A 15,311-nucleotide genomic window follows, 5' to 3' on the forward strand; every position below is an offset into this window, starting at 1 on the left:
GGTTTGATGAAGAGGCACACCAGCAAAGAGAGCGGTAGATGAAGAAATTGCTCTCGTACAATGCGATCTTGGGGTTGGCTGCAAAGGTCTTCCCGCCTGTTGATGGCATAGACAAATTGCAGCAGAAATCCAACCAGCTATGGTCGGTTTGGAAAACAGAATATCCTTGACGTAATCTACCATAGGCCACAAACAGTTGGTCCGATTTACGGATTGTTGCAGTCCTTTGTAAATAGAACTTGAGATATCTTCTGATGTCAAGGGAATACAAGGCCCTTTCCGCAGTGGCCAGCAGATTTGGGAAGAATGTCTTTAAAATTATTGGTTCATTAAGGTGGAAGTCCGCAGGTACCTTTGGCATGAAGCTGGGATTGGTGTGTAGCACTACTGATTTTTAGGTGAATTGAAGAAAAGACGGCTTAATAGTGAAAGCTTGAATGTCACGGACTCTCCTTGCTGATGTCAGAGCCAATAGCAAAGAAACTTTCCATGAAAGGAACTTTAAGTCCACTTTATGAATAGGTTCAAAGGGGTGCCGCATAAGTTGTGTAAGCACTACATTAAGATTCCAGGATGGAGGTGGACGCCGAATAGGGGGAAACATCCGAAACAATCCCTTGAAGAATTGCTGAATGACTATTTGAATAAAGAGAATTAGATCCATCCTGCCGAAACCTTGAAATCGCCGCCAAGAACACTTTCAAAGTAGAATGGGATAGGCCCGATCTTGCCAAGTGAAGAAAGAACGGTAAAATTTGTTCTGGTTTTGCATGAATCGAATGTATATTGACAGATTGACAACACATGCAAAATCTCTTCCATTTTAGCTTGTATGTTTTAATAGTAGTAGGCGCTTCAGCATTAGCTAAAAGTTCCTGACAGTCCGCAGGAATATTTAGGTGTGCGAGTTCAAGGTGTTGAGGAGCCATGCTGCTAATCTCAAAGATGCTGGGTCCGGGTGACAGATCCGTCCGTTCTGGAAGAACAGAAGGTTCGGTATTGGTTGAAACTGTATGGGATCACACTCCGAGAGAAGGAGAAGTTCGGTGAACCAGTATTGGCAAGGCCATCTGGGAGCAATGAGTATCACGCAGCAAGGTTGTTTCTTGATTTTGCGGAGAACTCTGGGAACCAACGGAATTGGAGGAAAGGCGTAGGCATATATCTGCGACCAATTCATCGAAAACGCATTCCCGCATGTGTCGTTGTGGGGAACCCAACTTGCAAAGGATGGGCATTTGCGGTTCTGGCTGGTCACAAACCGGTCTAGATCGGGGTGGCCCCACTCCAGAAAGACTCGGTTTAAAGTTGGTTGATGTAGCTCCCACTCGTGATTGGATATTGTTGACCTGCTGAGGGAATCCGCGAGAACATTGGAGACTCCTGGAACAGGAATAGCTGAAAGGCTGATCTTGTGACGAATCGCCCAGTCCCAGATCTCTTGAGCTTGTTGAGATAGTAGGGCTGACTTCGTCCCTCCCTGCTTGTTTAAGTAATGCATACTTGTAGTGTTGTCTGTTAGAATTAGTACGGAGGCTCCCCGAATGACGATTCAAAATGACTTCAGGTCCAAGAAAATGGCTTGCAACTCCAGAAGGTTGATATGCCACTTCTTTTGTTGGATGCTCCACTTGCCGTTGACCGTCATCCCTTAAAGGTGCGCCCCCCATCCCTCGAGGGAAGCATCTGTGGTTATAGTGAAATTCGGCAGTACGGCCAGGAATGCACATCCTTCCCTTACGTTCTTTATTTGAGTCCACCAAAGGAAGGCTTCTCGCATCCGAGGAAAGATGCGAACAATATAGTCGAAAGACCCCGAAATCTGCAACCATTGAAGGTTGAGTTCTTCTTGCAATTGTCTCATTCTGAAACGGCAGTTGGGTATCAAGGGGATGCAGGAAGAAATCATCCCTAGGAAAGACTTGTACAGTCGGACTGAAACGCATCTTTTTGATAGCAATAAGTGAGCTGGTTTACAGATCTTGGGATGTCTTTCTTTTGAGATGAAGGCCTGAGTTAGCTGGGTGTCCAATGTGGCTCTCAAAAAGGTCTTTTTCTGTGATGGAATCAGATGAGATTTTTCGAAGTTTATGGAGAGACCCAGAGATTGGAACAGTGACAGGCATCTCTGAACATGTGCGTTTGTGGTTTGAAGAACTCTCCTTGATAAGGCAGTCGTCCAAGTATGTGAAAATTTGAATTCCTTCCAGACGAAGGTGTGCTACCAGGGGTGCTAGGACCTTTGTAAACACACGGGGTGCTGATCGTAGTCCAAACGGAAGGACTCTGAATTGAAAGTCCCTGCCAGCCACTCTGAACCGTAAAAAGTTTCTGTGTCTGGGTAGGATTGGCATATGAAAATAAGCATCTTGGAATTCGAGGGTGGCCATGTGATCCACCGCCGAAAGCAGTTGAAGGATTTCTTGAAATGTTAACATTCGGAAAGATAACTTTTTCAGGTATTTGTTGAGGGCGCGAAGGTCGAGAATGGGGCGCCATTCTCCCGACTTTTTTAGTATCAGGAAAAATCTCGAATAAAAACCTGTTCCTCTTTGTAAAGGAGGGACCTTTTCGATTGCTCCTTTTTGAATCGTCAGATTTATTTTGGAAAAAAGCTCCTCGAGATAAGCAGGAGGTGGTCCTTTGGGAGGAGAGTTTGGGAGAATCTTTATGAACTCTAGAACATGGCCTCTGCCCACTATATCCAGAACCCACTTGTCTGTTGTAATTGCGGACCAGTTCGAGTAGAATTGGGATATTCTTCCTCCAACTTTTGACTGGGGGAACGGCAGAAATGGTGGCAGGTGGCGGATCTCATTGTTTTTTAGTTGAATCCCGTCCACAGTAGGAGGGCTTCCTTCTTGATTGCGAGTAGGAGTTACCTCGCTGTCCGTATGACTGCTGCCTGTAGGGCTGATATCTTTGATTACCTTGAGAAGTTTGGTATGACCTTTGTTGATTGTAACCTCCCCTATTGGAGAAGGATCCACGTCCTTTAGCACCTCGAAAGGACGACTTGCGAAATTGAAGGCTACCAAGAGTTCTTGCCATCTCTGTGTCTTTTTTAATAGCCTGAAGAGCCTCATCGACATGCTGGCCAAATAGTAACTCCCCATCAAAACGGCATGTCAATAATTTTGGCTTGGACCTCTGGCGAAAAGATGTAGATTTCAGCCAACCTTGTCTCCTTAGCACTGCTGCACCCGCTAACTGTCTCAATCCTGTGGATGCAACATCCACGGCTGCGTCAATTATTTCCGCAGAGGTACACTCTCCTTCTTGTAAGATCTTCAAGACCTCGGAAGGTTCTGGCAGCATGTTAATGTAGGGGGAGATGTCCGACCACATCTGCCTGTTATATCTCCCTAATATGGCTAGGGAATTTGCAGCACGGACAGTCGTCGCTGCCATAGTGGAAACCTTCTTCCCAATCGAATCCAGCCATCTGCCATCCCTGTCTGGCAGAGCTGTTATAGGCGAAGAGGGGTTCCTGGCCCATCTCTGCGCCGCTTGGGCGATGACAGTCAGCTTTTGGCTGACCTATGAGGCATGCAGGTGAGTTGCTTGGTGCCTTATATTTTTTGTCTAATCGAGGCAAGACTGCAGGAAGAGAATTAGGTGCTGTCATGATCTTCAACCCTTCCTTCCAGATGAAGTCTATGATGGGAATGGTCCGTATTTGTCTTCGTGGTGGATCTTTAAAATCATAGAGAAAGCAATCATCCTTCTTTGTATCCATTGGTATGAGAAACCTTTATATCGCCCTCTCCATAAGGAGATGAAATCCTCTGATATCTACTGGAGGAGAGTCAACAGGAGCTGGAGCGGACGATGATGGAGTCTGAATTTGGTATTCGTCCCACTCCGAAAGAACAGACCTATCATCCACTTCTCCCTCTTCTCTGTCATCGTCAGTGGTGTTAGCATCATGGGAATGATGAGATGGTCCTGGAGAAGGTGGTCTAGGAGATCCTAAAGAAGATGCAGAAACCTTAGGCATGGGCGTTAATGGAATAGACTCTGCGGATTCAGAAGGAGGAAAACGGCGATAATAGTCGTCCAACATGTATTGTATATTATTAAGCAGGGCCAAAGGCATTTGTGTTGTGGGAACGGTGACAGGAGCTAGAGCTTCAGACTCAGGGAAAGGTTCTTCCTCCTGGTCGTCGTCTTGATACTTAATAAGCAATTCCGATGGACTTCTAGCAGTGCGGAATCTGTCGTCCTCTTCGGATTCCTCTTCGTCCTCCTCAGAATCCAGCAATTGTTCAGGCAACTTCAATGGGGAGAGAGCTTCCAATTAAGAGCCACGTCTTTGTAGCAAAGAAGCCGCCGTCGTAGGCAGGGCAGAGGAGACAGTAGCCGTTGTTGCAGACCAAACTTGCAAGTCTGTGCAAGAAGACAAAAGAGGCGTCGACGAGTGTACCGTCGACAATATCGTCGCCAATGGGGCTGGCGTCAGGAAAGTGATTGTCGATGAGGCAGCGGTTTTCGTCGATGAGGAGGTAGTCGACGACGAGGCAATTTTCGCTGCCGAGGAGGTAGTCGACGACGAGGCAATTTTCCTCGACGATGTGGCCGCCAACGACGAGTCAGTCTTCGTCGACGAGGAAGTCGTCAACGCGAGGCAGTCTTCAACGACGAGGTGGTCGTCGATGAGGTAGTTTTCATCGCCAAAGCGATCGTCGACGAGGCAGTCGTCGACGAGATCTTCTTAACTTTCGCCGTCGACGGAGCGCTGACGATAGATGAAATCTCCTTCGTCGACGAGATGGGTCGAACAGCAACAGAGACCAGCGTCGACGGAAATGAAGCTGATGACATGATCATCTTGGGTCTCGGTGACGAGAAGGTAACTGTCGACGTAGAAGTAGCGTCGACGATAATAATAGTCGATGGAGGAGCCGTCGACGACGCTGTCGACAACGGAGCTTTTTGCTGAGGGAAATCTTTCTCAGGAAGTCTTTTTGACGAAAGAGACTTTCCAGTCTTTCTCGGGGGAGTAACAGGCTTAAACTTTGAAGGTGGAGAAGCCTTTTTTGAAGAAGAAGGCAAGCTAGAACCCTTAGGGGGTTGAACTTTTCTCGACACCTTAGCCCCAGGAGAAGATGAATCTTCCTCAGCCATCCTCTTCCTAGAGGATATAGATGAACCAGAGGCCACACTTCCCATCTCATATAAGGGGTTATCCTGGTATTTAATCTTTGGTAGCCACAGAAGTAGGCGCCCTACTCTATCTCTGAGGGTCTTCTGAGGGAAGGTCCTGCAAATTTTACAATCTCTCACCTCATGATCTGGATAAAGGCAGTAAATGCACTTCTTGTTGGGGTCTTCTGAAAACAGCCGGAGCTTCCCACAAGATTCACAAGGTCTAAAGAGAGATCTCTTAGAAGATGACATTCTAAAGAGAAGAAAAAAACCAGAAAAAATAGTGAAGTACTGAGCAGAGCTCAGGGAGACTCCCTTCACACGACGTGCGGTAGAAAATCTGAGAGCCTGAGCCTCTGGAGGAGAGCATTCTGGTGGGTGCTGTTGCCTGATTGGCTGCACTTTGGACTATACATAATGACTATGATAGTCATAAGTGTGGAAGTTTTTCTTTGTAGCTTAGGGCTAATTTACTTCCTGGTTTTACGTTACCAATGTTATTTTTGGTTATTATGTGCATAATTATTACTTTTTTATGTACCGTGGGACTCCCACTCCGACGACGGGGAATGATTCAGGCATGTGAATCGATGAAAGACACCCTAATACTGGAGAATGTTCCTTCACTAAGATTACATCTTTATCCTTGACCTTTGTATGGGAAGGCAAAATGATCTTGGCTCAGATGCATACAGTCTACCTATAATGGTGGTTTGGGTATGGCAGATGTCTGCCTATACTCCTGGGCCTCTCAATTTCTAAACATTAATGACTTATAGGAGTGACCCCTCAATTAGGGGAAAAAGCAGTACTCCACGAGTCAACATTAATTCATTATCTTTATGTCGGCCACTACCCACACAATCTACCCTTACCCACTAGAATTGCACTTTGGTGCAGGAAGGCAGCGCTCATGTGGATAGGAAGGAAAAACAAACTAACCAGTGAAACACTGCAATAGGTCAGTAAGGTGATACCTCAAGTGTCACATCTTCAGGGTCAGTAAATGGCATTTAAAAGGCATCTTTAAAAGGGGAAACGTTTGGGGACCTAAACAGTTAAAAGTCATGCGAGACCCTAAGAATAAAATCGACAAAAATCGCAATTTAGTTTTTTAAATAAATACAGCTGCATCACGCACCAGATCAATATTGCATTACACTGTTGTCTTTATCAGCATTCAAACCCTTGCAAGCAAAGGTGTTGCAGCCAATGGGAAGAAACACAGTTTCCAATATATATAACTCACTAGTAATAAACACCACCGATCACTTCACGGCATTAAACAAAAGAAAACACAATGGGAAAGGGACATAGGACATCTGGAGCTTGAAGAATGGGTGGAGGCCGAATGGCTCCCTGTAAGATCACACTACAGACTCGCCTGAGGCTCATCCAGATTATGTCTGCACAGGTCCTACTACTCACCCAAGAAATTTTGGAGCATGGGCTGACTAACCACAGCAACGTGCCAAAGAGATGGCTGCAGATTGGGTACAAGTAGTGGGGATTGCATAGTGATTAAAAATTATTGGAAGGATTACCCATCTTCTTTGAAGAGTGCTGAGGATCGCAAATGCACTTGATTCAAAGCCATGTTTATTTGGCACCAGTGGGGAGTGGGATGGATCTGAATATGCAGGAGAATTGCTACATATGAAATGTGTCATTGTCAAGCGTAATATGGGTAAAATGTGGAAGTCCGACAGAAGTCCTACTAAGGTGGAATTGCTGAGGGCATGGAGAACTGGGAATTGATGGAGAAGACAGTTTATCCAGCTAGACGGTGCCTAAGGAAACTAGCCAAAATTTGGGGTCCATGTTGTGAATATTTTGGTTTACACATGGAGCACCCCACATCTATCTTTCCCTAGAGGATGAGGCGACGTGAAGATGGTGAGGTCATGGTGGGTGCTTTGCGACTCACCCAAGATTCCTCTGATTCTGCTAAACTGTTTTTATGTGATGTCTAGAGAAACTAAATTGGTATTTTTATATACTATAGTTATAATTCTGCACCTAAACAGAGAGTATTAAAAAAAATAAAGAAAGTATGCATGGGATGCGGCGCTATTTAGGGGAAACTGACTGGCTATAAGAAGTGTGCCACTACCGGATCCTCACCCAAAAATTTTTTACAAAATAGAAAATGGACAAAAAAGGGAAGGATGATAGGCAGAGTCATGTTGATGGTGGTGGGATATAGATGGGGTAGGAAGTGAGGGTCAGGTGCATATGTCTAAACACCATCAGCCTAGCAGTTGAGAGCAGCTGGCAGATCAAAACAAAAAAAAAAAAAGGATTGAAGAAAGGTATTACATTTATTTTAAAAATTAAAGCAGGGGACGAGAAAGAGAGGGAGGAAAGTGAAAAACTTCAATGGAATGTCAAAAGCCACATAAAACTGTAGTCACATCATGTCAGCAGTGGAAGGATGTAAGCCAACCTAGCAGAAATATGGTAAAGAGAAACGTTCCAAGGGGCGAGACAAACACAAGAATAGGAAGAAAAGCCATTGAATAAGAAAGGAACAGAGAGACATGAACGTCATTGAACCATGAGCAGCGGGGATGACCTAAAGTGGACTCTTAGCATAGTGTATGAAAGGTAATAGTTCTTTAACAACAGACAGCCAAAGTTATAGATTGAGACCTTAAAAAGTAACAAGTAGAGAGAGACTTAAAAATAGCTAAATTTACAAAATGTTTAAAGCAGTGCCGTCCAATATAGGTCCACAAGAGGCAATCTTGTCACATATGACTGAATATCAATTCGTTTTTGGGTCAACTTTAAACCATTTTGTGATTCAAGGGGTGGGTGATATTGCATAATTTTTTCAATTAATTATTTTCATGAAAATTACACAAATTATGCTTAGGCGGTTGTCGAGGAAAAAGCGAGTTTTGTTCAAATGCTGAAAACACAAGATACCAGCTCCATGTGCTGATCAGTCCCCTGTCTGACATCTTCCTGAAGCACTCTCTCATGTGCAAAATTGACACAATAAGGCTAAGCACAAGAAGAAAATACACAAAAATGTAAAATCTAAAATTGGGATTCACATAAAGTGATAGTCATGCTAAAAAATACAAAAATAAACGAAACTTCTAGCTCAGATGCTATGGCAATACACAGACTGCAGCTGGTCTTCCTTCCGAAATATAGAAATAATGAGCAAGGAAGCATTCTCCTGCTTCTGCATTTCCAGTCCTGTACACCTATGGAGGACTTCAATTTGTGCTGCATATCTGAGAACAGTTACTAAGTAATACGACGTAATGGGTAATATTAAATTGGTGAACAGTAATGTCATTCGTATAAACCTTTATTAACGGGAGACTACTCATTTATAACCCACCATTTGAGAAGTGTCCAGTGAAACAATGGTTCTTCTCTCGTCTTCAGGGCACACCAAACCATTAGAGACACTGGTTCCTCCTGTTAAAAAAAAAAAAAAAGAAGAAGAACAATGTAAACTTGCTGTTTCAAGTTGACTCACATTCCTACATGAAGTTAGATGAGGATGTACTTTTCAATGTTCGTGATTTAGAAAACAAACACATCTAAATGGTGTTAAATGTAGAAGGGGAGCGCGCTATCCAGTTTAGTGCATTAATGTGAGGGGGGTAGGAATTTCGAAGGACTCATTTGTTCCAAAATGAAATTTGGAATAAATTCAAGCTTTCCTCACAACAGGTCACAAAATTAACTTCACTCTTTACAGGAGTAGATCAAAATACAATTATTGGAAAAGTTGCAGGCGTAGAATGTATTTATTACATTTGTTTCAACTCACATTCTGCACATTTAAAATGCATTTGAGCCAAAGCACCAACTCGGGAAGATATATCTAAACAGCAAACCCAACGCAATCCAGAAGAAAATGGCCGCTTACCACCAAACGGTATCATACAGACATTATGTTTACAGGCCAGTTCCACGATCTTGCATACGTCTTCATGAGAGCCTGTTGAAAAGGTAAAAGAAAATTTAAAACAAATGGCAAAATCATTTGTTGCATATCATTGCAAATATGAATAGTATTGTATTGCGATCTTTTTTTTTACCAGATTGATAAACACACTGACACCTGTCAAAATAAAAAAAATCATTAAGATTTATAAAAGATGAATGCATGGCAAATTATTTATTTTAGAAGGATAACTCTCCTATATTAGTTTTCCTCTTCATGGACCAGCGGTGTGGAAATGTTCAGCCATGAGAAGGACCCGGCCCTCTTTTAAAAAAAATGCAGCATTTTATAAGTGAAAGGTATGCTTGACTTTCAGACCTTTCCACCAGTTTCAAAGAATCTATGGAAATGGCGGTGCTTACGTGGATCCAAGGTGAGCAAGCACAATAGCATTTTTGGTTATCTGACTTGCTCTACTCTCTAGTGAGGCGCTCTGAAATGATATGTGCCGTCAGATTAATATGATAACAATTAACCAGAGTTTTTAACTCAGCTACAATAGTTGAAAGAATAGGTCCCTTAAAGTAAAACGCTAAACCTGGATTACAGCAAGATAACGAATGTTAAGACAAAAGTATTTAATACATGTGTACATATTACATTAAGTTGCAGATTAACTATTTCCATGATAATGCTCTTTCAAGTGTCACCATTGTGACTTCCTCATCTACTGGCCTGGTAGGATGGACTGGCTTTCGGTCTTAGTTTGCAACAAAAATACAATACAGGCAAAAATCAACAAGCATTAATTTTTACTTGTAATGAGCGTCATGCTACCCACCACTACTAGAGTTAAAAAAGGGAGGTTGCAGTGCAACTGATGTTAAAGGAACAACTGATATGACCATATACAATTGGACACATTTTTAGTGGGACAAATTCTGAATCTTCTGGTACGGTCACCCTCTCAGTTTCCTGGCTATTCAGCACATAATTGAATAAGTATACTGGGTGCAATTATTCCAATTGAATTCTTATTCCTAATGACTGTGTACATCTTGCCTAAGTAACTTGGAAGTACTTCACCTTGATCACACAGCAAAAATTCATCCCTTCCTCAGACTGTATTTGAATATTTACTTTGACGCATGTTACATAGCCAAAGGAACGCTTCCCTTACACTTTGTACTCTACTAGCCATCACTTTGAGTAAGCACAGCATTATTTTTAGAGAAATTCATAATTCCATTGTACTGTGTCATATATGGTTATCCTTTTCGGCTTTTAATTGACCCCTATTTTAGAATTGACGCACAGCAGCTTTCCATGCATCTTGTCTTGATGAGGACCACAAAGTTTGATGGGGGTTGAATGATAGTTCATGAGTCACTATCCCTTAATTAAATCTGTGTCACGTGTGACCACCACAAGCACTAAGAACATGGAAAGTAACTATTATTTCTTTTTAGCAGACTATCTTTTAAAACCGTACAGGAAATTGAATACACTTGTTTCTTGACATCCGTTTATCTGAATATTTCAATGAAGAATATTTTTGTGCAATTGTTTAATACACAAATCTGCCCCTACTTGGAAGATGATCATGTTAGCTGTATTTCATTCCGAAAGGAAGAAATTCAAAATCAATACAGGCTAAATGCCAACAACATTTAGAAACAATGAAGCTTTGTGGGCAGAGTGCAGACCACAAAAGGAAATTACCATATAATATATTTATAAGGAAATTAAAACGCGATGTCCTAGAAACAATAATTTCTATCAAAAGAAGCCTCATGTTACCAGTAAAATCAAACAAACATTTTCTCCAGATGGAAATAAAAATCAAATACCCACAGATTACATAAATTGAGTGCCAAGAAAGCAATTATTTTTGGGTGCTTCACAAGTGAATGTTTAAGTAGGTGTTCAGAGAAGTCAAGGTCATGTTAACCAGATCAAATTACACCAAAGGCTTCCTTAATGATCTCTGATAAACTATATTCCAATTCCTGGGGATTAACACTGGGAGCAATGTATACAAGATATTCTAAATCTTGAAGCACACCTAGAATGCACAGAGTAGGCTTTGAAACCTTATCGCATATGCAACAACAGCAGAGAGAGAGATTGAGGAAAATGTGCTAGCTCATTACCATAGCACTATACCATTAACCCCTACCCAGTCACCTCTTCCACACTTTCCTTGGAGAGACTTTGATGACAGGCAGTGTATTGATTACTTCAGCAGACAAACAGATACTCTTATTCAGATTCTACGGAAATTAGGCTATCCAGTTTAACAAATGTAGATTAAGATGCACTTTTACATCACCCATGTGGCAACAACAGTATATACAAAAGGCAAATAAAAAATGTTGAGGACAGTCCACAAGCTCCTCCTTCTAGGACAAAGAGCGAAGATATCCCTAAACAGCTGAAAAAGGTTGAATAGAGGAGCTGACCCACAAAGTAAGCCATAAAAAAATGTTCTTCAAAGTGAATACGAGCAATTGACCCAGTTTGTGTGAAACAGGAGATGAACATACAGTCTTTGATCTGACCAAATATTACAAAGTTCACAGGAGCTCTCTACTTTTCCTTCTAGTGAATTGAGTTAACATTTATCTGGTTAATTATTAGCTGTGAAAAGGATCAATATTAGCCCCCTCCTTAACCCCTTCTGAAAACATTGCCAGGGCCTTCCCCAAATCTTCCATGCATGTGAAAATAATATGCCTTCTCTGGTGTCTGATCTTTTTTGACACAAGTATGCAGACAAGGAATATCTACGTTTTAGCATGTTTAACCAAAACAAGCCTGCAGTGTTGTCTGTTATAACTAGCACTCTGAGCAAAAACAATACAGGCTAAACGCCCACAACCTTTAGAAGCAATGGAGCTGTGTTGCCAGACTACCTTGATCAAACTGATGGGTCTGTGTTTTTCATCTATAAGTTTACAGACAAAAGGGCACCAAAAACTAGCTTCAAGAATGAAATCAGCTCATATTTTGTAATGAATGAACCGTTTATTGTCCAGTTAATTAAAACCTTAAAAGGAACGCAGCCAGTCTCTGCCATACAAAATAAAATGGTTAAAATACAATATTTGCAGAAACATGGGCAACAATTTACAAACATCATAAAAAAAGTTAAACAATGAGCTCCGCCAAATAAGCATGTTGCTTAAAATACTGGAGGCAAAGTGCAGCAGAACTCAATGCCTTAATTTGGCAGGAACGAGTGTTGTTACCTCGGACCAAGTTAGATGCCACCATTATCGCCATAATGTTTCCTGCACTTTAAGATCATCCACCCCTAAGCTGTATATGAAGTGCCTGATAAGAGGTGAACATTGATAATAGTAGTAGAACAGAAGCAACAGTAAATGCCTAGTATTGGCAAAAACAAGTGAGATTACCTCAAACCTAATTGGGTGCCGCAGTTGTCGTTCTATTATGTTAATGCACGTTGAGATCAATATTGAGATTGAGAACAGTAAATGAGGTACTTAACAAAAGGTGCAAAGTGCAAGGTAGCAGCAACATTGTAATAGAAACGCAGCAGGCCAGGAGGTTACATTGTGATGGAGAAGGTCCAAGTGTGCAAAATAGTGAACAGGGTAAGAAGAGCAACACCACAAAATTGGACAGGTTCAATGGAAAAAATGCAAAGAGCAAAGAAGACAAAGTGGCAGCAAGCCACAATATTAACGTGTGACAGGCTAATATGGAAACAACTTTGCAGGCCCACAGGATTAGGTGGTAAATCAATTTTTAAATGCAGCTTCCAAATTGGTGTTATCAGATGTATCTAGTTTCACTTCAACAGCTTGAAAAAACTTAAGAATTTTTAAATTTAGCGTGGTATTCTCTGGGTTCAATCCTGCAATTACAGCCTGGCGGTAGGTTCGGACCCCATGACAGTTAAAGTCTCTTTGAAGTAGGTCTTTCCTTTGCTGTAGCAAGGAAAAGTAAATTCACCAAATCTGGATGATAGTTTACTTGCTCGGATTAGTCAGTCCATTTATTCTTTTTCTGTGGGATTCCACCACTCACTGGGGTGTGACCCCGCAGATTCCATTCCTCCAGTCTGAGTGCTACAACCCTGGACTTTAGCCACCTCGGGTAACTACAGGTGGTATGTTGCTGCTGTTCTATGGGAGAAATTTGGAAAATAACTGCTACTGGACCAGATCTGCTTGGTGAGATTGAATTTAAGTCTGACTTGAGCAGGCAACAATCTTTGGCAGGTGGAATATTGCTTTATAGACTCTATAAAGCAATATTCCACCTGCCAAAGATTGTTGCCTGCTCAAGTCAGACTTAAATTCAATCTCACCAAGCAGATCTGGTCCAGTAGCAGTTCTCTTCCAAATTTCTCCCATAGAACAGCAGCATATAGCAGATATCATGTGTTGGCCTCTCAAATTTGGGGGATGGCAGTTGACATCATCTAGAGCCTCAGACAGGTCGGCGATGTACAGATTGAATAGTGCAGGCACTAGCACGAATCCCTGCTTCAGCCTCATGTTTCAGGGGTTCTTCCATGAGATGCTTGGGCCATCCCCCAGCTTTACCCACACCCATGTATTTGAGTACAGCTGCTCAATAGGTTTGAGGGGAGGCTCCAGCCCAGCAATATGTTCCACAAGGCGTCTCTAGGGATGTATTTAAAAGTTGCTTTAAAATCAATAAAACACAAATAAAACACACAGCTGCTCGTGATTACCTTATGGGCAATCAAGGCCAGCACCATTACATTTGTAGAGGTGAGGCAGTTATCTTTAAAGCAACATTGGTTTCTGGGGACAATCTGTCCTTCACTTGCCCATGCTTTTAGATCATCAAGCAGAAGGCTTGCATTGAGTTTGCAATCGTTGTCTATGAGCACTATGAGGCGGTAATGGCTGGGCTCTGATTTTAAACTGCCCTTAAATACAAGTTGGATAATCAACTGTCACTATGATTTTGGAATCTTATTTGATGCTAGATAGTGTCAAAACGGGGACAATACTGCGGACCAGAACAAGGTGTCTGCTGTCAAGAGAGCTGACAAAGGGCTGTTCGGACCGGTCTTTCCTCATTCTCACCAATTTGAGTCTGGAAAGTACCTCTGTGAATGCCAGGGCTATTTCAGGGTTCCTTAAGTTTTCTTTTTTTCCGAGTAGTACTCTTGATGTGATTGCATAGGCAATGGTGCAGCGGATTTTATAGACTCCTGAGAGTTGAATATTGAGAAGTGTAGCATCAAATGGAAAATTCAGGCTGATTTGGATATGTTTGCGTTGGTACCTCTCTTGCCTCCAACTGATATTTGATTGAACATCGACCAGAATAGTTTAGAGTTCCTCATCTTGCTCGCGTATAGGAGACGGGCCCAAAAGTCATCAATCTTTTTAGACTTACAGTCTTCTGAATTTTTCCCTTGATATTTTTACATTTAATTTCGCAGTCCGGAAAGAAGAGTTTTTTAAATAAAATTGCACATATTGCGATTCACATCTCTTTTCAGGGTTTTCTGATTTCTAGTTAGTTTGAGTTTGACATTACACTCTGATGTTTTTATGCAGTCACCATACATGGGTTGGAATTTTCTCAATATTTGGTCCGTACGAAGGTCTGATTGCACAACAGGAGCGTTGTTTGTTTACACAATTGCTCTTTGTTAGGTTTTAATCCAAGTTGTCACCTCTGAACTAATCCTTTCATCTTATTTCAGTCTTTTAAGATTTTCTGTATACAGTATACACCAATTTATTGGCACAAATGAACAGATCGATTTGCTGTGGTCCATCGTCACTGTCGAGGCGGCAATTCAATTCAATATTTTATTAACCCCTTCAGCGCGGCGCAGATTTCCGCACTGTGCTGAAGGTTCTGTGCGTGGGGGGGTGCCATGACGGAGCAGTTCCGGCATGCGTACAACGCAACCGACGCGCATGACGGAACCGCTCTGTCATGCGTATCGAAGGGGTTAAAGGTTTGGAACTCGTATGAGGTCCACATTAAAAGGTGCAAGCATAATATTCCAAGTATTAAAACACAACAAAACTCATTCCACGGACCATCATAAAATGATCAAAGGCCCGCATTAGCAGGGCTAGAATTCCTTTAGATAAGTCGATATTGTCAATGATCACAATAAGCAAAATAACTAAGATTTTCAACAATAGTACCATTTAGCTCACGGCAGAAACAGAGGCCCAAAGACCTCCACAGTAGAAGACCGCATATGTTTAAGACCGTATTA

General features: G+C 42.0%; 1 protein-coding gene across 1 annotated transcript in view; it reads right to left on the bottom strand.

The window, feature by feature from the left end:
* The window catches only part of AGPS (alkylglycerone phosphate synthase), an 815,346-nt gene that overhangs the window by 364,956 nt on the left and 435,079 nt on the right, over positions 1 to 15,311 (bottom strand). Inside the window, exons 6-7 of the mRNA XM_085645221.1 lie at positions 9,044 to 9,115; positions 8,507 to 8,586 (exon numbers count right to left, since the gene is read on the bottom strand). Coding sequence (XP_085501347.1) covers positions 8,507 to 8,586; positions 9,044 to 9,115 — 152 coding nt within the window. The remainder of the gene's footprint in view (positions 1 to 8,506; positions 8,587 to 9,043; positions 9,116 to 15,311) is intronic.

The sequence above is a fragment of the Triturus cristatus genome, chromosome 3_1 (genome assembly GCF_964204655.1).
Source record: "Triturus cristatus chromosome 3_1, aTriCri1.1, whole genome shotgun sequence".
In the NCBI taxonomy this organism is placed as follows: domain Eukaryota; kingdom Metazoa; phylum Chordata; class Amphibia; order Caudata; family Salamandridae; genus Triturus; species Triturus cristatus.